This window comes from Cinclus cinclus, chromosome 7 (genome assembly GCF_963662255.1).
Source record: "Cinclus cinclus chromosome 7, bCinCin1.1, whole genome shotgun sequence".
Classification (NCBI taxonomy): domain Eukaryota; kingdom Metazoa; phylum Chordata; class Aves; order Passeriformes; family Cinclidae; genus Cinclus; species Cinclus cinclus.
In genome coordinates, this window is record NC_085052.1 from 1405428 (window position 1) to 1429606 (window position 24179).

At 43.2% G+C, this 24179-nt stretch overlaps 1 protein-coding gene across 1 annotated transcript in view; it reads right to left on the bottom strand.

Moving 5' to 3' along the window:
* The window catches only part of MGMT (O-6-methylguanine-DNA methyltransferase), a 129394-nt gene that overhangs the window by 95822 nt on the left and 9393 nt on the right, over positions 1-24179 (bottom strand). The window contains exon 4 of the mRNA XM_062496594.1: positions 19187-19326. Coding sequence (XP_062352578.1) covers positions 19187-19326 — 140 coding nt within the window. The remainder of the gene's footprint in view (positions 1-19186; positions 19327-24179) is intronic.

The following is a 24179-nucleotide window of genomic DNA, read 5'->3' on the forward strand; positions in this document are numbered from 1 at the left end:
GGGGGGCACAGGAGGAGCAGAGCACCCACCACGACACCTATTTTGTATTTATTTCAGCCAAGGGGGTGAGTGGAACATGAAGAGATGCAAAACATCTTCCAAAAGGCAGTGCCCACAGGTAGGGGCTGCCCTAGTTGTTCACGCAGGTCCAAATTGAAGCATTTAATTTCACTGACACTATTTTTGGGGTCTCACCCCTCCTCCAAGGGTCTCAGACCTTCTGATTCATGGGTGATGGGAATAAAGCAGCCATCTCCACCTCACCCCAGGGCAGGAAGGAGACACAAACCAACCAAAAAGGCTTAAAAAACACCCAAAAAGGGCTTAGAAAAAATGCTAATAAAGCAAAAAAGCTGAGACAAATCCCAGGTGGAGGTGGATGAGACACAACAAGAACATTCCAAGGGTCTGTGTAACCATCATTTGACCTGAAAAAAACACAGTAAATGGAGGAGCTGAGGAGTTCCCACCACCTCTGTGGAGTGTGGCACCTTTTCAGGTGCACCCTGAGCTTGACAATTCATTTGGACCATGAATTATTAAAAAAGCCACTGAACAGCCATAATTTAGTAATGAGCTCAAGCCATTACAAGGCTCAGGTTTATCTAAGCCAGTCTTAGGGACAAGGGGTTTAAATCCTTCCTAGAGGAATGGTTGTGCCTCAACAGGTTTTAATTTCACTACCAAATATCCTTTACCCTGGCATTGTGTGTACAGAACTTACTAACAAGATGATTTTTGTGCTATTTAATGGCAAGTGCCCAACTTGCTGCCTGGTAGAGGAAAGCTGGACAGTTATTCACCTGGAATTTTGCTGTAATAGAAAGCTCAGCTTGAGTATAAATTGATAAACTGATTCCTCTCTTCAGAGAATCTTCCCTGGGATCACCTCCAACCTACACTAGGCTTGATCTCCAAAAAAATTCCTCCTCTGCTCAGCTGCCATGCTCTTCTCCATGTGGGAACAGCCCTGGCTTTAATGGGCTGTCCTGGCTGGGAATACCCAGCATTTCCTTTGACAAAACCAAAAGGTACCTTCTGTTTTCCCTGGCTCCTGTCACATCTCACATCCTACCCTGCCCCTCCAGAGGAAAAAAGGATGGGAATGCAGGAAATGGGCTGTTCAGGCAAAATGCCTCTTCCCAAATGGATGGGATTGGCAGTGGGAAAAGCAAGGTCATCCTGGGAATTACTGTCCACCACCAGCAACGAGAAACTGCAGAACACTCAGGCCAACAGAGCAGATTTTGCCATTTTTTAGCATTAATTCCAGCACACAAAGACAAGACTGACCCTGTATTCTTCCAAACACAGAATTCCAAGCACTCAGAACACCTCACATTTAAAAAAAAAATTGTTTTAGAGTTTGAGGGCAAAAAATTGGTATTACAAGAGTGTATTTACAAGAAGACTTCTCACTCTAACTTCAATTCTGAAGTTTTCCCCCCATGCAGGATTAGCAATAAACACACCATGCAAAAGGATTCTTTTGACAGTGTAATTTCAGGCTTGCTGGTGTAATGTGAGCCAATTTTCCTTTTGTTTTCAAAGTTTGCAGCAAAATGTGTATATTAAATCCTCTGATCTTTTCACTTGTTGAGATCAGTACATGCAAGTCCTCACAAAAGGGAAATTCTCCTTCACAGCTGCTCTGTGGCTTAAATGAGAGAAATCACAGGTCCAGAGCTCTAAAATCTGCCAGGATGTACAAAAATTGTAAAATTTGAAAGCAAATCTTAAAGCATGCGTTAAAGGCATGAAAGGAAACTAAAATCTTCCACCACGGGAAAAATCTGGAGTTTTTACTTCTCAGGGACTTTTGACCATGGTTAGTTTGCATCTGTCACAACTGTCAAAAACAACAATTATTTCTTCTTGCTATTACATCAAAACCCCAACCGAGACACCAGGATTTGGCCTACAGCAACCACTGAGAGGAATTTTTGCCAGGGTTCAATTTGCATGATAAACTGTTGTTAACAGATACCATCTGTTTTTAAATTTAGTAAAAGGGCCCATATTATACAGCTCATTACAAATATTAGTAACTCTTAGACAACGACTCTTGTAGAGTGTGGGTTGGAGCTAATGAAGTAGAAAGCTTAAACAACAAATCATTTACAAGTTTTTGTACAGTAGTCCTAATGGAGGGAGTTTATAATCAAAGGAAAATGTAATCACTTATGTTAAGCAATCCATGGACTTAGTCAATGTAGCACAAACAGCCATTATGCAAAATTATGACATTAAAGGGAAAAAGACTATTGCAGACTTTGCATTTTACAGTGTCTGCTACACAAACTAATAATTTGGAGAGAATTAAACAGGTGAGGCCCCTTGCTTCCAAACCAACATTCTTCCATGGAATATCCAAAAGATATTCAACCTGGCCTGAGATTTGCTGCCCTGAATTAGACCTGACACCAGTAACAAAGGGGATTCTGTAATGGACATGGGCTCTCACAATGCAGAGCATTAATGGGCATCATGGTGAACATAATCTGTCAGGAACAGTCACAATAAAGATGTTCTCCTGATTAATGTTCCACTAGCCCTGTGCTTAATAATTTATATAATTTGTATTAACTTTCAAATTACCATCACTGTGGTGGACAAGGAAAAAAACACACAAACAATTCAATATAATTATTTCACCCAGGAAAACATTTTACGTGGCAATTAAAACTGCTGGGTTCATACAGGAGTAATCGTTCAGGATTTACAGAGATGAATTATTGCGAAGCAAAACTGCATATTTAAACAACATAATAAGAAAATTCTTCTAAGAGGTCATAAATACTTTATAAATTACATTAATATTGGTGTTTGGTATTGCTGCATTTATATTCTCACAGACTGCGTATTTAATTACTCCCATAACAATGTATGATTCTATAAAATTAACAAACTTTTAAAATTGTGACAGTCTGCCTTAGAAAAGTGTCTCCATTAATTTTTCTATACTTTGAATAAAGAAATAGTAATGTTACAGTAGTAAAAAATCGTTACTGTGCATTTCTTCAGCTAATCCTTGTTTTTATACATGGAATTCAGCACATTGCACAGCGAGGATGGTGGGTATTGGTCAAGAATATCCTATGCTATCCTATCAGGATGATTAATGAAGGCACCTTTTTCACAGAATGTCAGACTCTGCCTTTTTAACAACTGACCTTTCATAGAATACTACTGAACTCATAATTCCACTTTTGTTCAGTTTCTTATTAGTGGAGTTAAAATTAATACTTATGGGAATGATGGCTAAGGTGATGCACAGTAAATCTTGGAGCACATCAACCTTCTGCTGCAGCTACCAAAGGAATAGTACCTGCATTTGTCTACTCCAATAGCATAAGTATTCCAGTAAAACTCTGTGTCCTTTCAGAAGACAAATTAGGTCAATATTCAACCCTCTTTCAAGCACAAAGCTGTAAATATGGAGAGAAAAGTTCAGAATCCTCACAAAACAGTTCCTACTGTATATGGAGGGGGTGTTCATCCTGCTGCACTGCTTGAAATTTTCAGGAAACATTTCACCACACACGACACAGCCTGGCAGATAGAGGGACTCGTTCCCATGCAGCTCCACGCCCTAAAAAGACACCTCTTCCAGTTGGGAAAAACAGCCCTGTGCTGTGCCAGCATGAGGACTCTGGGGAAGGCACCAATGTGATGAAGATAATCCTAAGTTTGAATCCACTACACCAAACTGCTGTCCCAGATGAAGAAAGGCCCCATTTCTTTGAGGTGTTTCACACCCACCTCGCTGCTCCTGTGGCATCACACATGAACTGGTCATTTACTGCCACCCCAGAATGCCAAAAATAAATGCTGAATGAACGAATTCCCAGGAGCCACACGAGCACCGGACATGACAGTGCTCAGGTGACGTGCCACTCCCTGCAGAGGACAGGACAGGGCTCTCCATGTCCCCTCTCTTCCAGGATTGCCACCCACCCTCCCAGCCCATCACGAATGAGCCAGGGCTGGACTGCGGCTCACGGTGACAGATCCCTGCTGTCACTGCTCCTTCCCTGCAGTGCCCAGCACTCCCCTCTCCCTGAAAGGTGTTTCAGCTGCCCTACAGCCCCTCCTGGTCCCCTCCAGCACCTGATGAACCCAGGAGATGAAGGCTGACCAGAGACACCTCCAGCCTGTTGCCACTGCCACACCTGCAGGGACAGAGGCAGACGGGGATGCTCACACTGCTCCAAGGGAATTCCACACAGCTCTGATAGCAGGTACTGCCTGCACCCCGACCGTCCTGCCCAGGGAGATGTGATGCTGCTGCTGCTCCATTCCTCAGGGCTCACGTGGCACTTGCTGCCCCTCAGCACAAACCTTGGTGCTTCTAAGCACAAGTCACAGCTCTGAACTGAGAGAGGGTGGGTTTGGATTAGAGATTAGGAAGAAATCCTTCCCTGGGAGGGTGGGCAGGGGCTGGGATGGAATTCCCAGATTTGCTGTATCTGCCCCTGGATCCCTGGCAGTGCCCAAGGCCAGGTTGGACATTGGGGTTGGAGCACCTGGGACACTGGGAGGTGTCCCTGCCATGGCAGGGGTGGCACTGGATGGGCTTGAAGGTCCTTTCCAACCCAGATCAATCCAGGATTCCTATTCTAAGATGCCTGAACAAAAGCAACTCAAACAAAACACTGGAATGTGTTTATTTACAGGAGAAAACCACTAAAATAACATATGTGTTGGAGTCAGAAAGACAACAGCAACCCAACACACATGATCTTAAATCTTCAGTAAGGACATCCATTAACATAACTGGCTTTATTTTTATGCCTTTTTAAAACCCTGCCATCAACTCTTTCCCCTCATAATTACACATTAACATTCCTAAACCCTGAAGCCACAAGCTCCAGACAGTTTCCTGTCCTTGAAGGTCTTTTAAGACAACAAAGATGGGAAACTTTTTATTGGTACACAAAGATTGAAATCCACGGTCCGGCAGCGTCAGAGCTGATGTCCAACACTTAAGACCTCACACAACTGGCAGCAATTCTGTTGTAAAACGTGCAATAACAGCAGCAAAGTGCAGCTTAATTTTTCTCTACACATTCATTGGCATTCATGTAAGGTCCATTCACATCCATTACGAGGGAAGGCATCTGCATTATGGCTAAATATTGTATCTTGCAAACAGAACAGCGTTTGTGCTGCTTCAGCCCTTGCAAACCAAAGAGTGCTTCACCCTAAATGAGGTTTTCCAGAGCAAAGCTAAAGGACATTGGATGGATTTCAACCTCCCCTTAGAGCTCGGGGGTTTTTGTGAGGTCAGCTGTGGTATAATTTAACTGTTCCATTACTGGGGACCTGAAAGCTGCTCCAGGACTGGACACCTCTATGCATTACATTAATATCTATGGCTTGAAAAATAAACTCCACCAAAAATACTCTGGTTTTCCCCCGGAATCCATTTTACTCCCATTCCAAAAGAAAAAAATATTTCCTTCTGCTTTCAGGCTCCAGAAATGCTTTCACACCAGGAGAAGCATGGGTGTTTTCCCTGCACAACAAACATATCACAACTTTATCATGGTTGAACATTCAGAAGTTGCCAGAGAAAAGAATCACCTCTGAAAAGCAGCAAAAATGTACTGAAATAATGAGTCATGTTCACTCGAGATGGGAAGTCATTCCTTAACAAGACTCCCAATTTAGAAGTGCTGGGTGAATAAAAAGGTATTTCCCAATTAATGTTCACAGATGTGTCTTCTGCAGCCCAAAACAAAGCAGACCTTCCAATTCTGCCAGGGCCACTCTGACAGAGCCTGCAGTTGTGTGAATTACAGTTCCCTTGCTCATAAATCATCCTAATTACTATGGAATTTTGATAACAAGTGATAGACCTGAAAGAAATGTATGGAGTGAAGACAAAGTTACAATGTGAATGCAGACAAAGCAAAAAGGCAATGCAAAGAGAAGGGGCAGAATCCATAGGATTTATTTCATTATTTCTGCAATGGTAATATGTAATAAACTAGTAAATAAGTGCTCATTCTGATGGTTCTTTTTTCAAGAGTTCCATAAAACTAAGAACTAAGATACAGCAAGCTTTTGGAATAAATATCTCTAAGCAATTGACAGTAATTCAGCAATACCTTCAATGACCCCAATGCTAAAACCAACCCAAAGCAGCCCTTCACTGCTACTCCTGTACAAGTTACAAATATGAAACAACAACACAAAAAAGCAGCAAATCTTTAGTCCTAAAAATCCCTAAAAGTTACTGTTTGGGTGACACTGCTTTCAAAGTGTGAAATTCTACTGTGCAAGCAATTTTGTAATTCTATAAAAGAATTCAATATTCTAGATCCACATCAGATGGAAGCTCAGTCTGCCTCATCCCAGATGTGAACATGGTGCTATCAGCAAGTGAAAAGTGTTACCAAGAATGTGCATTTCTGTTTGTTTTCCTTCAGCTGGGGGTTGTTTTTTTGGCCACTTGACATCTTTTTAACTGTGATTTATCCTCACTTCAGACAACAGATTCCTCGTTCATTTTCAAATTACCTGCACACACTGGCAATCACACCTATCAGGAAGGTTTTTGGGTTTTTTTTCTTTTTGTTCCTGTCTGCTTTTGTTTTGCTGCAAGTCCTACAAAAAAGGATTCCAAGACGTATTTCCCAGAACAGGCAGGAAGCGGGACACGCTATCCCAACCCTGAGGATATCCTCTGTTCCACACTGGCACATAAATCTCAAAGCCCAGAGGATTTCTGCATCAACGAGGAGCATCTGGACAAGCTCAGAGCCACAAGCAATATTACCCAGCCTGCAGAGAACTTCTGACCTGCAGGAGTTGAGAGGTGATCCCGACCATGACCGACAGGAAAATGGACAGAAGGAAAACAGGGGTCTGCTTTAACACAACCAGAGCAGCAAAGGCAGCAAAATCTCCCAAAATATTCAAGATCAATAAACCCCCCCAGAAACAACTGCACCCACCTTGGTTTGTCATCCCTGCTACCATGAGGAGAAGAAATTAAAGAAAACCAGGCTGCTTCAAAGAATTCAGGCTGAGGTGGAGAGAGCCAAGACAGTCCACGGTGCATTGATAGGTCAGTGTGGACTTTGGAATTCCAGAGGTACAAACAGAAGACATTTCTATATTCTTCAGGTGTCCATTTAGAATTAGAACAAACTCTTCTCAGAGGTGAAGAACATTCAGGAGCGTGAAGAATGACTACTTCCAAATTATTGAGGTATTACAGCTCAAATTGCCTTAATAGGAGCTGATTTATATTTATGGCCAAGTTTCACACAGTGTTTAAACTTTCCACAACTCCTCCCCCAAGTCAGATCATTGAACTTGAAGAGTTTAAAAAATAAGGCAGGAAATATTTTCCATCCTCCTTTGTCCATATATCCAGGATATTCAGGGTAGTTACCCAGCTGAAAATTTTTGGTCAGCACAGTTGTATTTTACATATGTTAATAAAATCAAAGAACCATAGTACTGTTAATGCTGGAAAAGACCTCTAAGATCATCAAGTACAACCATCAACCAGCACTACCGTGTTCACTTTTAAATCACATCCTCAAGTGCCACATCCACATGGGTTTTGAACACTTCCAGGGATGGTGATTCCATAGTTTCCTCCAGCATCCTGTACCACAGGAGCTCTGCGTCTGGTTGTTGCCTGGAAGGGCTGATCTTGAACAGAGACTAGGCAGAGCAAAAGAAATAAAATAGGAATTTATTGAAAGGATAAAATAGGAATTTATTGAGAGGATTCACCTTGGCCAGTGCAAGAACCTGGCTGGGGCTGCACCCAAATCAAATCCAAGGTGGATCCTGGTCACGAGTTTGACACTTTTCTAGGTTTTGGTTCATCTCCATCTCGGGGTCAATTATCCAGCCACAGCCCCAGGCTATGAACTCTCAGCCCCCTTGCCCTCACTGTTGTTTCTGCTTTTTGGGTACCAGTTGTCCTTGATTCTCCAGCTGGGATGGAATTGTTTTGTCCAACTCCCCTGTGAAGAGAACTCACTAACACCTAACATGGAGTTCCAGAGTTACGCACCAAGCAGCAGAGATTCTGAAAAATATTACAGCTAAAACCCACGGTGACCATCAAAACCTTGGTGTCCTTCCATGCTGCCTCACACACCAATAAATGCAGGGTTCTCTTGGCTTCAAGGAAGCACCAGGAATGCTTCTGACGTTCCCACCCAGGAACCACTGCTTCTAGGGAGACTTGTTTACCTGGGATATAACCCTGACCCCACTCTCAGGAACAATCCAGACACTTCCTATTGGAGCAAGAATGTCTAGAAGAGCATCCATCTTCAAGGGAACATTCAAGGCCTTTCAGTGATTTCAATGCCTAAAATAAAACACTTGGAATATCTTTTCATCACCCAGATAAAAAATCTGGATGGACAATCTATAGATTCTAAATTTTACTAAGGTAGGCAGCATACCAGCTTGGTCCGGAAACGTATCAAGACATTTACCCATGTGGGTCCATGAATGTGGAAAAAACTCTTATTTTTTAATATTTTCCTTCGCATTTTGGACAGGCTTTCCACCTGGGGTGGAAAGAAGTCAGCATTTTGCCATGCTGACTCTTCAGCATTTTGCCATGCTAAAACTCTGTCAGCAAGCACTGGACACTGCTCCTGACCACAGGAACCACCCTGGCAGCATGTCCATGATCAAATGCGTGCGCGTGCACGTGTGAAACCAGCAGCTGCACGAGAGCACCTATGAAACAATAAACTGCTGCACCCTGGCAGGCTGTGACACTGATGGAGCATCGCCAGCAGCAGGATACTCAGAGAGGCTGTTCATCATCATCACCTGAGCACAAGCAAAACCCAACTGTGGGATGACAAAGCCAGGGGGACGGGCATCAATAAAGCACAGGAAAAACAAATGACAGGAAAACAACTGACTGGGAACCTAAAGGACAAAGTTTCTAACTTAATTTCATTATTTCTTGCTCTGAGCTGGCAGAAGGAAAAGTCCTCTGCCACAGCCTGCAGACAATTCTGACTTCATGTCTAAAGCTACACTGTGATGATAAGAACAGGAAAATAAAACACAGTTTAAAAATCTATTAGTACAAGTAACAATTGACATATATCAGCAGCCTCTAGCTACAAGTCTCTGAAAGGTCAAAATTAACCAAACAAATTGAGGAAATGCTCCAAACCTCATTTGATCAACTGACCACAACAGTTATTCAGAAACTGAGAAGCAATCAAAAAGTTTTGATCACCAGCAAGTGCCCATTTCAATAAGCAATGAGGCAATAATGAGCATTAATCACTTAAAGAACTTATGTGCACTAAACAGCTTTAAATTTTTCAAAAGCCAACAGGAATTTATTTCTTACCCAGAATCAGTGAGAACCAGCAAAGATGAGCTGGTAGGACCAATCTACAAGAGATCCATCTTTGGAATTATTTTCATTTAATGAATAACATTTTAAGGAATTTTGTAAAGTTAGATTTAAGTAAGGCAAGTCCTGCAGGATCCTATAAAAACCATCCCAGCCCTGGACTGATGGAACAGCTCCTGTTTATTCCTGGTGAAGAGAAGAACTCCCCATCCCAGGGTGAGGCACTTCACATCACTGCCAATCTGATCAGACTCTGAACACCCTGAGAGAAAATGAGATGTGAGATGGAAACCAGCACTAAATGTTTAATATGATCAGCAATTCACAATTATTTCTTAAGTGTCTTTTCCCTGATAACTTTTTCCACTGCATGATCTTAGTGAGAAGATAATGGGAGATGCTGCTTTTGAATAAGTTATACATTTCCCCTGCTTTACTAAAACCTCACAATGCCACCATTATTAATATTTTCCCTCCACAAAACAGCAGTAGCCTTCCAAAGAAAAAGTCCTTGACCAAAATATCAGAGGATATTAAACTGCGAAGTGATCTACTGATGCAAATCATTAAATCTATTTGCATTTGCTTACTGAACCCTAACACAGAAATTAAACTACATAGTGTGGGAAAAGAGCTGGTTTTGCATGGTTAAAAGGAGACATCTTGGAAGATCCGAGCTCTATGTCATTAATTTTCCTTCTTCCCCTCATTAACAAGTAAAATGTTTTCACTGCTTGAAAAGTTTTAATAAATAGGAAAAAGCAGGGCAGCTGACATAAGTTTTTAATGTAATATACAAGAGCTTTTAATATTTTTACATATATTAATGTAAAAGCTAAAAATAAATGTTAAAAGGTTACATTTGTGAAGAAAGAAAAATGGCATTTACAGTTACAGGGTAAGGTTTTAGAATTTAACTCTTTCTCTCCCAGCATGGGGTGCTGAGGAGCATTTGCCATTTCCCTGAAAATCCCTGGAACTGCAGAGATGAGCCATTGCAGAAGCACCCCGGGGTTAAGGACACAAATTCCCTCCCAGTCCTGAGCTCCAGGGTGATTTACTGGGCTTTGTCCTACCAAGTCTTAAATTCTTTTTATAGAAGGAATTACAGGAGGCATTTTAAGAACAGGCATAATTAGCACAAGCACTGGCAGGGTGAGACCTTTGGGTATCACTGAAATGAGAGAGCCAAAGTGGCCAGGGAAGACCAGGAACTGCTGCTGCCAACTCCAGCTGTAGCTGAGAAAAGCCATCCAACACCAAAACCAGCATCCCAGGATACCCAAGGAGTGTGACCAATAGCTCAGGGGAGGGGATTCTCCCAGGAGAACTGAGACAGTCCTGGAGAACTGTGTCAGCTCTGGGCTCCTCATGAGGACCTGGAGCTGCTGCAGCAAATCCAGAGGAGGCCACTCCAGGGCTGGAGCCCCTCTGGAGCCAGGCTGGGACACCTGGGGGTGCTCACCTGAACAGGAGAAGGATCCAGGGAGAGCTCAGAGCATAAAGGGGCTCCAGGAGAGCTGGGGAGGGACTGGGGACAAGGGATGGAGGAACAGGACACAGGGAATGGCTTCCACTGCCAGAGGGCAGGGATGGATAAATGGGATATTGGGAAGGAAATCCTGGCTGGGTGGGCAGGGGCTGGGATGGAATTCCCAGATTTGCTGTGGCTGCCCCTGGATCCCTGGCAGTGCCCAAGGCCAGGCTGGACACTGGGCTTGGAGCAGCTGGGACAGTGGGAGGTGTCCCTGCCATGGCAGGGGGCTGGATCTGGATGGGATTTAAGGTCATTTCCAACCCAATCCATTCCATGATTTCTGCTGGGCAGTGATCCATGGCACCGACCTGGTATTTTCAATACTAACATGGAATATTACCATGGACAATGCTGTGTGTGAACACCAAAAGCCCAGTTTCAGTGTGCAGAACACAAAGCTTTGCTGCTCAGCTGGGCTATGTTTGTAACCCTCATGGCTGGCCAAGACTCCTAAACCAAGACATGTTATAACAGCCCAGTGATCAGGTTTTATGGGGCCGATATTTTAAAACAGCAAAACTAACAACAAACTGTATTAGATAATATAACTCGTGCAGACACCCACTTGAAAATAGCACAAATATGACTCTTTCTTTCTAGTGTGGAAGATGTAGAGCTGTAATAGTGCTGAAAAATGATTCCACTGAAGAGGAGTGCGAGAATTTGCCTATGCAGCCTCATGTCCTCGAGAAATTTCACAGAAAATAAATCCCTTCCTGATGCCCTGCCCTGTGCTGTGCCACAGATCCAGTGTCTGGTGTGTCTTGACTAATGCCAGGAGTAATTCAGGCCAGGAGTGGAACCTTTCCACCTCCTGTGCCAGAGGTAGATTAATGCACTGGAGCATTTTTCCATTGCAAATCCTTGCTATAAGGATGGGAGAATGGGTTGCATAATGACATGGATTATGTTTCTATTATGTACCAGAATTAGTGGGGGTTTGGAATATTGCAACTCTTCATCTTGGGTTTCCTCCCTGACTTCTGTGGTCCCCAAAAGAAATTTAGATGCACAGATAATGCTGGGAATAATTTACAGCCACAGAGGTGTTTTGGGATTAAACAGAAGGGTGTGAAGACACACAGAGCTGGATGTGGATAGCAGGAATCCTTCCTGCAGCTCTCCTTGAAGGAGAGAATTGAGCCACAGAAGTGTTTTACTGACAGATGTCTGTAAGAGCAACCTGAAGAGCCTTGACTACCAAATGCTGTGATGGGAGCAACGTGCAGGGTTTGAGGAGAACCAGCACTGCAGGGCTTTGTGGAACCCCACATGACTCGGGTTGGAAAGGACCTTAAACCCCACCCAGATCCACCCCAGCCATGGCAGGGACACCTCCCACTGTCCCAGGTGCTCCATCCCCAATGTCCAACCTGGCCTTGGGCACTGCCAGGGATCCAGGGGATCCACAGCAAATCTGGGAATTCCATCCCCACCCTGCCAGGGAACCATTCCCAATTCCCAATATCCCGTTTATCCAGCCCTGCCCCCAGCCATTCCCTGTGCCCTGTCCCTCCATCCCTTGTCCCAAGCCTCTCTCCATCTTTTCCCCGTGGCTCCTTCAGGTGCTGTGAGGCCACAGTGAGGTCACCCCAAACCTCTCCTGTGCAGGTGAACAATCCCAGCTGTCCCAGCCTTCCCTCCCAGCAGAGCTGCTCCATCTCTGATCATCTGGTGCCTGCTCTGGGCTGGCTCCAGCAGCTCCAGGCCCCTCCAGCTCTGCAGGTGGGGCTCACCTGGGCACAGGGGCACAATCCCAATCCCTTCCCTGCAGCCCAGGCTGGGACCAGCCCAGGGCACAGGGGGTCTCTAGGCTGTGAGTGAATGTGGCCAGCTCATGTCCAGCTTCTAATCCACCAAAAAATCTGTGCATTATTTTTTGGCACAGAGCCCTCAAAGGCTTTTTTTTTGCCAAGATTTCAGGAGAAAACCACAACTGAAGACTTGCAAAACCCACTCCTGTTTGAATCTTGCAATGCTGCCTTTGACAGATAATAGAAATGCAGCCATGCTGTCAGGGAAAATAACACAGCTAAAGTCTAGTATTGATTACAGAGGAGTTGCTCAAGATTCACTTCAGCTTCAGTGAGAGAGGAACGTGGGTTTTGCTAATCATGCAGAATTAAATTCACCAGCCCGACCTGACAGTAAAACTTCGCCCACAAATCATTTCTAAAACCATGTGAAAACACATCTTTGAGCTGCACTGCATGTCAGTCTAAACCCTAAAAACATGCAGAAAGTTATTTTGTTTAAGTTTTTGAAACACCACTTCCAATAAAAAGTTTTCTTAGCTTGATGCAGCATAAACAATCTGTAGCATCTCAACAAGAAACTATGAAAAACCCTAGCCCAGTCTATTTTTAATAAAAGGAGGACTATGCTATATAATAACTCTTCCTGCCACATCCATTGAATCTGCTGAAATAAAGATTGATGCCTGGATATTTGTAGAGACTTCTACCAGAGAAAGTAATATTTCTTTTCTCCTTTCTTTCCTATTTTTTAAAATATACTTTCCTGTTGTTTTGAAGTAATCTGAAGTAACAAGCATCATCTCCCTATTACCCAGGCATCTGCATGTTTTGTTTCCAAGACTAGCGGCAGAAAACTCAACAGGTTTGTGAGAGCTTTGTGTGACAAGTTAAAAGATATTTGGAAATGAAAGGTTTTGAAAGAGGAACATTTATATAAGAGTGATCTTCTTCAGGCGACTGCTCCACACAAGCACCACAAACAGGCTCTCACTTGGCTCATCAGTATGAAAACCAATGTTGTCAGCATTGGGAAGGGTTAAAAGGTTAAAATCTCATGTGGATTTGAACAAGAATCACCCAGAAGAACCAGGTGCTCTCTGAGCCAAAGCAGCACCTTGAAGGATTTGGGAACAGGGTACCCCAGAAGTAAAGAACAGGTGGGGGTGGTTTGTGGATTTGTCCACACTCACTAGTGTTTTAGCACAGAATCGTGGGATTGTTAAGGTTGGAGAAGACCTCCAACATCATTAAATCCAACCATCAACCAGAAGCACCAACCAGGTCCTCAAGCTTGAACCCACCCAGGGGTGGTGCCTCCAACACTTCCCTGGGCAGCCTATTCCAAAGCTTTACAATCCTTTCCACAATATTTTTTTTTCCTAATTTCCAATCTGTAGCTCCTTTGGTGCAAGCTGAGGCCGCTCCCTCTGCTCCTGTCCCTGTTCCCTGGAGCAGAGCCCGACTCTCCTGGATGTCCCCTCCTGTCAGGGAGTTGTGCAGAGCCACAAGGCTCCCTCTGAGCCTCCTTTTCTCCAGGCTGAGCCCCTTTCCCAGCTCCCTCAGCCCCTCCTGGGGCTCCAGCCCCTTGCCCAGCTCTGTTCCTTTCCCTGTTCCCTCTCTCTATTTAGAGCTCATCCCAAACCCTTTAATTTCTTTACCCCCAAGTATGTTCTCTGGCTCACTGAGGTTTTATCCAGTACCATTTTAAATAGACAATCTCTGTTGTTACACAATAATCAAGGAAGAACTGCATGAGGAGGAGTAGAACCTCTTCCAAGCCACGCTGCCAATAATCCTCTACTCACGTAAGTCACATCAGATGTTCATGGTAAGCCAGGAATCCACTCCAAGCAGCAGAGTAGTCACACCCCTGCCTCCTTCCGTGAGTTTTTACTGTGCCCCTGAGCTCCACTAAGTTTCTTAGGCTTGGCAGATGCTCAGTGGAAAAATAGGAGGAGTGGCACTCTCCCAAATGCCTCCCACTTGTGGCATCAAAGTGAGATATCACTCCCAGTAAATTTTACAGTGTGAGGAATGAAAGAGTTAGCAAAGTTGACATTTAAACCATCACCACTGGCTATGATTAAATACCTCGGATATGAACAGAGTGGTTCACACCTCTCCAAGTTATTGTTCTAGGCTCTCATCAGACTCCCTGCATCCACTGCCTTTGCACACACCTGAGATTTTCCTTCCATCTCTAATAGCTGGAAACCTGTCTCACCTGAGATTCTGGAGAGTTTCTGATCATGTTACAGTGACAGAGAGATTGACTGAAACCCTGGTAAACCTCTTGAACTGCAGATTCACCCTAAGAGGTTGAGGCAGATTAATAACACAGGAAGGGCCAAACTGGCTCCTTGTTCCCCCTCCTCTGATCTGCCTCGGTAAGATGGAGGGAAATGAAACACTAAGGCAAATTACAAATCACCTGCAGGGAACACAGATGGCAGATGAGGTCACACTGCTTCTGAAAGAGCCCAAAGGGAAGTCAGGGTGTATTCCTACAATGCCAGCAAAATGCAGGATTTGAGCATTCAAGCAGTGCAGCAAGTCAGGCTGCCCAACTCTCCTTCCCACACATGCAGGAAGCACCCAACACCTTCTCTGCAGTCTCCCAAATTCAGGTTCACACCAACAAACACCCAATTCCCCAGCCCAGGGAGGAGGGGCAGACCTGCAGGAGCTTCTCTCCTCTGACAAACTCCAGCAGGTTCTACACCCCAGCAGCTCCAGAGCCAGGAGGGGCTGTCCCCAGATCATCCCCGTCTTGGGGATGTCACCTTGGCAGTGACAGATCACAGCTGCTCAGCTGAGCTTTTCAGAGGAACACTTAACAATGGTGGCATCCTCAAATCCCAAGATGAACAGATGATATCCCACACTAGGGCTACAGGCATCACCTGGGATCTGTGCCCACCTTTCAGATGGTAAATTTAACTTTCATGTCACACACACTCCTCAGTAGGATGATGGTGGCCATCCCCCCATGCACCCAGCAGGATTTTCCAATCACACACTGAAAGCTCCTTAGTTTTTCTCAAAGTATGCTCTGCTACAGCCCTTTCACTAAAATCCTCCAGTTCCCCCAGTACTTCCCTGCCCCAGCTCATGTGCAGCCCTGCCCTGTGCTGACCAGGCAGGGAGCTGGGAGAACCAGGGTGGGTTTTCCAGAGGGAAAAGGGAATTCCTGAGAGAATCTGGATTTTTGTAACACTGGGAGAAACTGGTCCCTGCTGCCGTCCCAATGCCAAGTCAGCAGACCACACTTCCAAAGGATTTTCTGCTGTAAATATTCAGCAGAGGGAAAGCCAGGGTTTGCCTTACTGCCCATGGAAGTCTGGAGTGGGATCTCCTGCTCACCAAGGGGAAAATTCACTCCTGCACCTCTGCAATGAGACAAAGCTTCTCAAAACAGAATCATCCTGGTGTGGGACCACCACAGCTGACAGCAGAACAACAAAAAAACTAATTCTGAATTAGTTGCTGAAGATACTCTGAAGTAAAATAACAGTAAAAGAAAGGGAGTTTTTCTTTTGGACATGAACAAGAAGTATTAAACATTTTCAGTATTTCAAGTGGGGATGCTGGAGTATGGAATACTGATCAAACTGATCATGAGATTGGCATGTACTCAAAGAAAAACCACAACAGCTGATATATACATATATTACATATATATATCAGCAAAATATATATTATATACTATTATTATATATTGTACATAATAATATATACAACTTATATTTATATATATATATACATATATAAAATACACATACACCACTTATACACATTTAATTGTTTTTTTTTTTTTAATATTAACTGTGAGGCTGAAGTTCTTGGAAATAGATAAACTTGCCCAGATTAAGCTGTCAAACCTTCAGGGACCTGTCTGGATCAGGGCATCCTTATCACAGAATCCCAGATGGTTTGGGGCCCTTAAATCCCACCCAGTGCCACCTCTGCCATGGCAGGGACACCTTCCACTGTTCCAGGCTGCTCCAAGCCCCATCCAGCTCCAGGAATGGGATCCACATCACAAATTCCAAAAGCCTGGATAAAGATGCCTCCTCTCCAAAAGAAACCATCCCTCTGTGACGTGTCTGGACTTTTAAACCCCGGCAGCTTCCCGAGGAGCAGAATAACCTCAGGTTATTACAATTAGTTTCATCTCATTAATAGATCAATTTCTTTCAAGCATACTGAAACTGGGTTTTACTTTGTTGCTTCTCCTTTTAGGCTCCATTATAGTCTGTGTTCTTAAGTTTTAAGGAGAGCCATCAGTGAGGAGGTTGTAATCTCAGGTGATTAATTGCACAGCGTTTTACAAGCTGTAAAACAGAGCGAGATCTCCACAAAGCGATTATGCCATTAACCAGGGGCTCTTATCAGATTTTTCTACAACTACCAGGTTTGTCTGACAGATTGCAAGTCTTAAGTATTTATATATTTCAAAGGTTTACTTATTTTTGTTGTTAAAAAACCCTAAAATCTCTATTGATTGTTACATCCAATTCCACATGAGAAGTCCCAAGCACCGTGGAGCAGAATACCAATATTTATTACCAGACTTGTGCTCATTATGGTTCTCTCTGACAGGGGTCCATTAAAATCAATTTTTATGTTTCTTATGTTGTTTTTTTTTTCCACCCAATGTTCTTGCCATGGAGTTTATTAGCCAGTTAGGAGAAACACCAGGCACTGCTTTGTTTTTATTTTATTCTGTCGAAAATAATGAGGCCAGATTTAACAACTCTTCACCAGCGATGAGTAGAAGAGATTAAATGTTATACTTCAGCACAAACATTTACAGATGGCTTTAAAATTTTTAGAACTTTATCAGTACTAAAGTCAAAAGAAGTCCCACCTTTCTTCTTCAGATTTAAATTCTTGAAGCAATCATAAAAATACTCTTGTTGCCTTTAATGCAGAGTTATTCCTGAGTGATAGACCCTCTAATGTAACAATTTTTGCACATAAATCATGCAGTCTGTGAGGTTAAGAGTTACCAAGGTGCCACTAATGCCTCAAGATGAAGAGAAGTCAGCTCACCACTGAGAAAAGTGAAGATTTGGAACAGGTGAAAATTAAAAATCAGGAAAAGAATCTGAACTGCCCAACTTCTGCTGAAGAACAAGATCATGAGAACTTAGAACCAGTGAACATGGCCACGTTACAGGTGAGCAAACCAGGAGTCCTGGTAAAAAAAAAACCCAATTTTTTTACCAGATGTTCTGGTAAAAGACCAGCATCCATCCCTACAAATGGCTTTGAGAGCCCCCAAATCTGTTTCCTACTCTTATTCCACTCACTCACTGACATCTTCACAGGGTGAAGATCCTCATCCCCTGGGTTGTTCTTCAGGCAGATTTTGCTCTACAGCAAAGCCAAGTTTCAACTTTATCCTAAATACCCATTTATTTCCATTCCTCATCAGCAACAATCCAGCACTCAAAGCAGAATCTGAAGAAAGTGAAGCAGTTATTTCCATATCACTGGAGTTGGCAAAACTGTGAAATCCAGAGGCTTCAGGGTTTTCGCATGGGAGACAAAATCATATTCCAACCAGAACACACATTATGCTCCATATTCCTGACTAATTTTACACCCATTTCAGCTACAAGGAATAAAACAGGAAAACAGGCATCCTACAAATCCATGGAGAATTTCAGAAGCAAACACAGGATGAAAAAAAGACAGTGTTGAGAAAAGATGCCAAACCTGTTTGTCTTGTCAGTGGGAGCATCAATGTAGTAGACTGTGGAAAAGTGGAATTTAATTACCAAAACCAGTTGAACGACCAGTCTTAGAGAAGTCTGAGAAAGTCTAAGAAGTCTTGATTTTGGCAAAGAAATTTGGCATAGAAATTTAACATCTAATTCTGAATGAATTCAACGTTCCTTCTAAAAATGTCACTGAACATTTCCTCACAAATAAGGAAAAGAAATCCAAGATGTGAGCAGGACAGATGGACTCCAGCAGACTGAACACAACTCACAACAAACAGGAAAATGCACTGATGCCTCCTCAGCCAGGCCTGGATTTGAGACATCACCTCCACTGCCACGTGGGATCAGTTCCAAACTCCACAAGACATTACAGCTCTGGAAAAACAACTCAAGCTCTCACGAGTACTACACAGTAATTAAAAAAATCAGTCATTCGTGCACCTACCTGTTGGAGCCTAGATCTATATATAAAAAATATAAAATATAAAAATAGATGTAGGTCTGCAAGATCTGTGAGATATGCAAGGAGATTTTACCCTCAGTGACATTTCTATGCGTGCCAAAAATTAAGGGAGGCAGGAGATGCTTAGAAAACTTACATTAAAAATACCTGTAGTTTAAAATGTTTGCTAATATTTTTGAGGCAGCAGAGGAATTGATGTGTTTTGGAGCCCTTAAGGGCACAAGAGCCTCCTCCCAGTATGATTAGCAAAAAGAAGTGTGCTCTCACATCCTCTGGGCAATCTGCTTCCCTCAGCACGAGCACAAGCACAGGATCAATAGGACATGAACTCACCCAGCTGGCAGCACGCTCATTTTGGGAAGTTTTATTTCATGTATGCCCATCTCACACCCCCGTATCTCGATCCTTCCCACGGGGCTGAGCAGAGCCACGTGTTTCTCTTTGCATGGAGATCCTCCCTGCTTGGAATTCACCTGTTCAAGGAAATAAAATCCTCTTAAACCACAGGAATTTTCACCAAGGAACAGATTTGAGTAGTTTTCAAAAGCAATTTGAAAAAGAGCAAGAAAACAGCAAATTTCAAGTTTCCTCAAGTACGGCATTCGCTTTCAAAATTCCAACTTAAAATGATCCATTCTCAGAAGTCAGCACCTAAATCAAAGTCTCAAAAAAAACATTAACTAGCAGCATAGTGATCTTCATAAAGATGTAAAATAGCAGCACTTTCATGGCTGGTTTATCAGCTAAAATCCAATGTGTTGTGACACTTATTTAAAACAGGATTGTTGTGACAACAAAGTAGATTCAGTGGTTTAGAGCAGCAGTGTTATGCAAATAACAGCTGGAACACAAATAGAATATGTCTGCTGGAAAAGAAAACATATGAAAAAAATCAATCATTCCTTAGGAAAAGAAGCATATTTTTATTCCCATTGTTACCAGTCTGGTTTTACGATTACTGATAGGATGTAGTTGGAAACAGCTGCCAAGTATTTCTCAGTATTGGACAAGACCAACAATAACAGACTTGTCAAATTCATCTTGGCTAGAAAAACCACCCCAGTCTGGATGTGTGAGTTGTATTCACTGTTTGGTTTGTGCCATCACTGCAGGAGGACAGGACAGAACACCACCAGTGTGTCCACTGCAGTCACCCAGACACCAAACCAAAGAAATCCTCTGCTCCAAAGAGCTCAACTCATGTCAAACTGGGAAAAAAAGTGAACAACTGAGAAGCTGTGAGGCAGCACAAGGTAACTCCATCAGCAAACACAGAATAAAAGGCTCCTACAACTGTCTGGGATGGAAGGGACCTTAAAAACCACTTATTTCCACACGTCCCACTGTCCCAGGGGCTCCAAGCCCAATGTCCAACCTGGCCTTGGGCACTGCCAGGGATCCAGGGGCAGCCACAGCAAATCTGGGAATTCCACCCTGTGCCAGGGCCTGCCCACCCTGCCAGGGAACAATTCCTTCCCAAAATCCCATCTAACCCCACCCTCTGTGAAGCCATTCCCTGTGTCCTGGCCCTCCAGGTGCAGGACTTTGCACTTGACCTATTGAACTTCACGAGGTTTCCTGCAACACTCAGAGACCAACAAATTTCTTGGGTTTATTTCATGTACTTCCCTGTGTTCAAGGTTCAATGGGGCTTGGAACAACCTGGTGCAGTGGGAGCTGTCCCTGCCCATGGCAGGGGATGGGATGAAATGAGATTTAAGATCCCTTCCAACCTAAGCCATTCTGGGATTCCATAATGACACACCAGGGCTGCAGCAGGAAGGTCCATGCAGGGTGACTTACAGCTGTACAATAATTAGTTGTTTTCCAAATAAGAGAATCTTTTCAAATCCCATTATTAAGTGCTGTGGAATGAAGTCACATCTGTGAGTAATATAATCAATGCGAGAGAGCAGAAAAACCATCAAGATGACAGTTTTGCATAACTAGAGCTAAAGTAAACCTAAAGCTCTGAATTTTGGGAAGCTCTTACGCAATTCCTCCATTACAGACACGCAGCAACCTGAGCAACCTCACCCAGCCTGGAGAAGTTCAGGAACTGCAGGTTCCCTGAGATTTATTTACTTTGACTGCAACCCCAATTGCTAAATAATCAAATGGTTGGTGGCATCACAAAGAAACTCCTTTCCAACCAACTTTTTCCTTCTCTCTCCTCGAGGACGTGGGAGAACTTCTCTGGAGCAGCTTCTCATTGCAGAAGTCAGCAAACAAGCAGCAGAAGTTTACATATGTGGCAAACCAGCAGACATTCTTCATGTTTATTGGTGTGACAGCCCTGAACCAGATGCACTGAACCTCACACCATGTGCTCCACCATTATAACAACTCTGGGATCAGCTTTTCCACCAGAACAAAACCCAGGATGCAGGGAGCAGCAGAGAACTATCAATAACCCTCTGAGCTCTCCCCAAGTTGAACTAAGTTTTATAGATGAAACCTTGAGTGATTGCAACTCCTATTTGCAGCCTTGTTTATCATATTCATCAGGCAGCAACATTTAGGAGGTTTATTTTTACAAAAGAATGAAGCTGCAGGACATCAATCCACATCCATATGCAACTGGGTCGGGATGCTCCAGGATGAAGGTCACTGACAGAGGTACAACGCACAATTCTCTGTCCAGATACTAATTTTGTTTTTTTAGGAGGGCTAGGAGAAAAAAATTCCTCACAAAAGGGTCATCAAGCATTGGAACAGGCTGACAAGGGAAGTGGTGGAGTCACCATCCCTGGAAGTGTTCCAAGAACACAAGGATGTGGCACTTCAGGACATGGTTTGGTGGAGAACACAGTGCTGGTGCTGGCTGGACACCTCCCCATCCCTGGCAGTGCCCAAGGCCAGGTTGGACATTGGGGTTGGAGCACCTGGGACAGTGGGAGGTGTCCCTGCCATGGCAGGGGTGGGAATGGATGGCATTTAAGGTTCCTTCCAAACCAAAACATTCGTAATTTATGGAAAACTGGAACAATTCTGATCAGCTCCTGAATCATCTCCACCTTCATCCTCCCCTTCCACTGCAGTACATACAAGACTGTGTCAAAATACCTTGTAATCTTGATAATAGGCAGCAAAAAGATGATTTTCAGAGAGGAAACATCTCCTGCCAGCTCCTGGAGTTTTCCCAAAGAAATAAAACTGTAAGCACAGCATTTTTAAGTTAATCTCACCAGACTGCTAAATACAGCAAACTGGAAGACTGCAATTTTATTTAAATTTGCATTAAGCAGTTTTCCCACTACTATTAGGAAATAATTCAAATATTTCTATGTTCTGTTGCTCCTAACACCTCCAAAATTTCCACTGGACATTGGCCTGGCATCCTAGAACCCAATTCATATCCATAATGATGAACTGAGAAATATAAAAGGCAGAGAAATCTTGAGAATCAACAAGATTTAAAAAAAAAAAAATCTGTAGCAAAGCACTTCCATGCTCCATGTTCTCCCGGAAAACAATCTGTGTTTTCCAGAAAAGTCCAGAGAGCAAACCCTGGTTTTCCTTTCAGTATTATGGGGAACTGAATCCTTCCCATCAGAGCCCTATCTGTGATGGATCTCCCTTGCACAGGTTTTTCCATTTCCTTCACTCTGCTTTTACAATATAAACCCACCACACCAATATCAAAACTATAACAATAATCCCCTCTGCATCTGATTTAACAGGGGATTTCCATTAGGCTACAGCATGGAAGTCCTCATAATTTTTTTTTGCTTTTCCCCTCAAATATTTCTGAGAATCAAGGCACAAACAACATATTCAGCTGGCAAATCGAATGTGGCCTCACACACTGGATTTTTTTTAAGCCAAGAGAGCCCTGCATTAATCAGGGAGATGCCCTAGTTCCTCCAAGAAAGGGGTATCCTGCTCATTTTCAGATTAACAAAGTGTTAATTGAGTTACCTGTGATGGAAATGCAAACAGCAGCAGGAGATTGCATTGCAATTCGTTCCCCTGTTCCCCTTGCCTTCTCTCAGACCCAGAATGGTCCCATTTCCACCATTTCCACCATTTCCAGCCAAGCCACTGCTGCACGTTTGGAAATGCTCTGTTTAGGTCTTCCACAGCACAGAAATCACTTCTGTGGAACTGAAGAACCCACCTGGGTGCCACAGCAGGTTTTCCACACAAGCCTGATCCCATGCTGGGCCAGGAGGGAACCACACACTGCCTTCAAACACTAAAACTCACTAAAACTCACTGCCAGAGGACCCCAAATTGCACCAAACATAGGAATTCTAACCCACGAAATCTGAATTTCTCAATGTATTCATCCAGTAGAATCAATACCTGCAGGTGATTCTCTTGGAGATACCACCCCACCAGAGGTGTGACCAAGCACCATCTTGCTCACTTCCCATTCTTCATAAATTTATCCTAAAACCTTCATCACTTCCCATTCTCCGTGCATTTACTCTAAAAATGCCATCAAAGTCCTGACATTTACATCAACAGATGAGCTACAGTCCACAAAACACCTGCCCTGTTTTGATGGTGCCATAGAGCATCTGGGACTTGCCAAAAAAGCAATTCCAGACATTTGCTGAATTTGAGGATGAAATGCCAAGAAACGCCAGGGAAGCTGTTTCTTCATCCTAATTACAGGAAAAAAACACCAGTCCTGAACTCTTGGAAAGTCCTTCTTTTGAGTATCTCAAACCTGCTTGCTATTGATTCAAGTTTTGAATTACAATCCAATCAAAGCTTCAAATATTGGATTTAAATTTAAGGGGAATACATCAGAATTTGGCAGTTTGCTCCTTCACTTCAGTTACCCTTCCTGATGCAGTAAGTTTGCATCCTTCTCCTAACAAAATCCTGATCAAATCCCATCAGCCAAAGCAAAAATCCATCATAAACTAATGGCTGCAAAATGATTTAGTGTCAAAAAGCTTCTGCCACTGATGAGGCTGCCCATGCCAGTGGGCCACCCATCCAAGGACTTCACTGCATTCCAGTTCTCTCAACATCTCCTTAGTAGTTTAAAACTTCCTGTATTTGTTTTACTGGGTTCTGCCTGTTTATTTAAAAGGAAACAATCCATTGTACCTAAAGAATATGGGAAAAGATATTAATAGTAGAGGTAATGAATTCTGCACTTATAGTGCAGGGTGGAGAGTGATTTTCCAATCTTATAGGGCTTGTCTTAGAAGAAAAAGCCATTTTTTAGTGTTTCAAAGCAGAAAAAGACTTAAGGGCTGTGAACAGAAGACAGAATTCATGCAACCAAAACAATCTAAAAATCTACTCCTGTTAATATCTTGATTAATCATCTGCATTTTCACCTTACAAAAGCTACTGTTCAAAG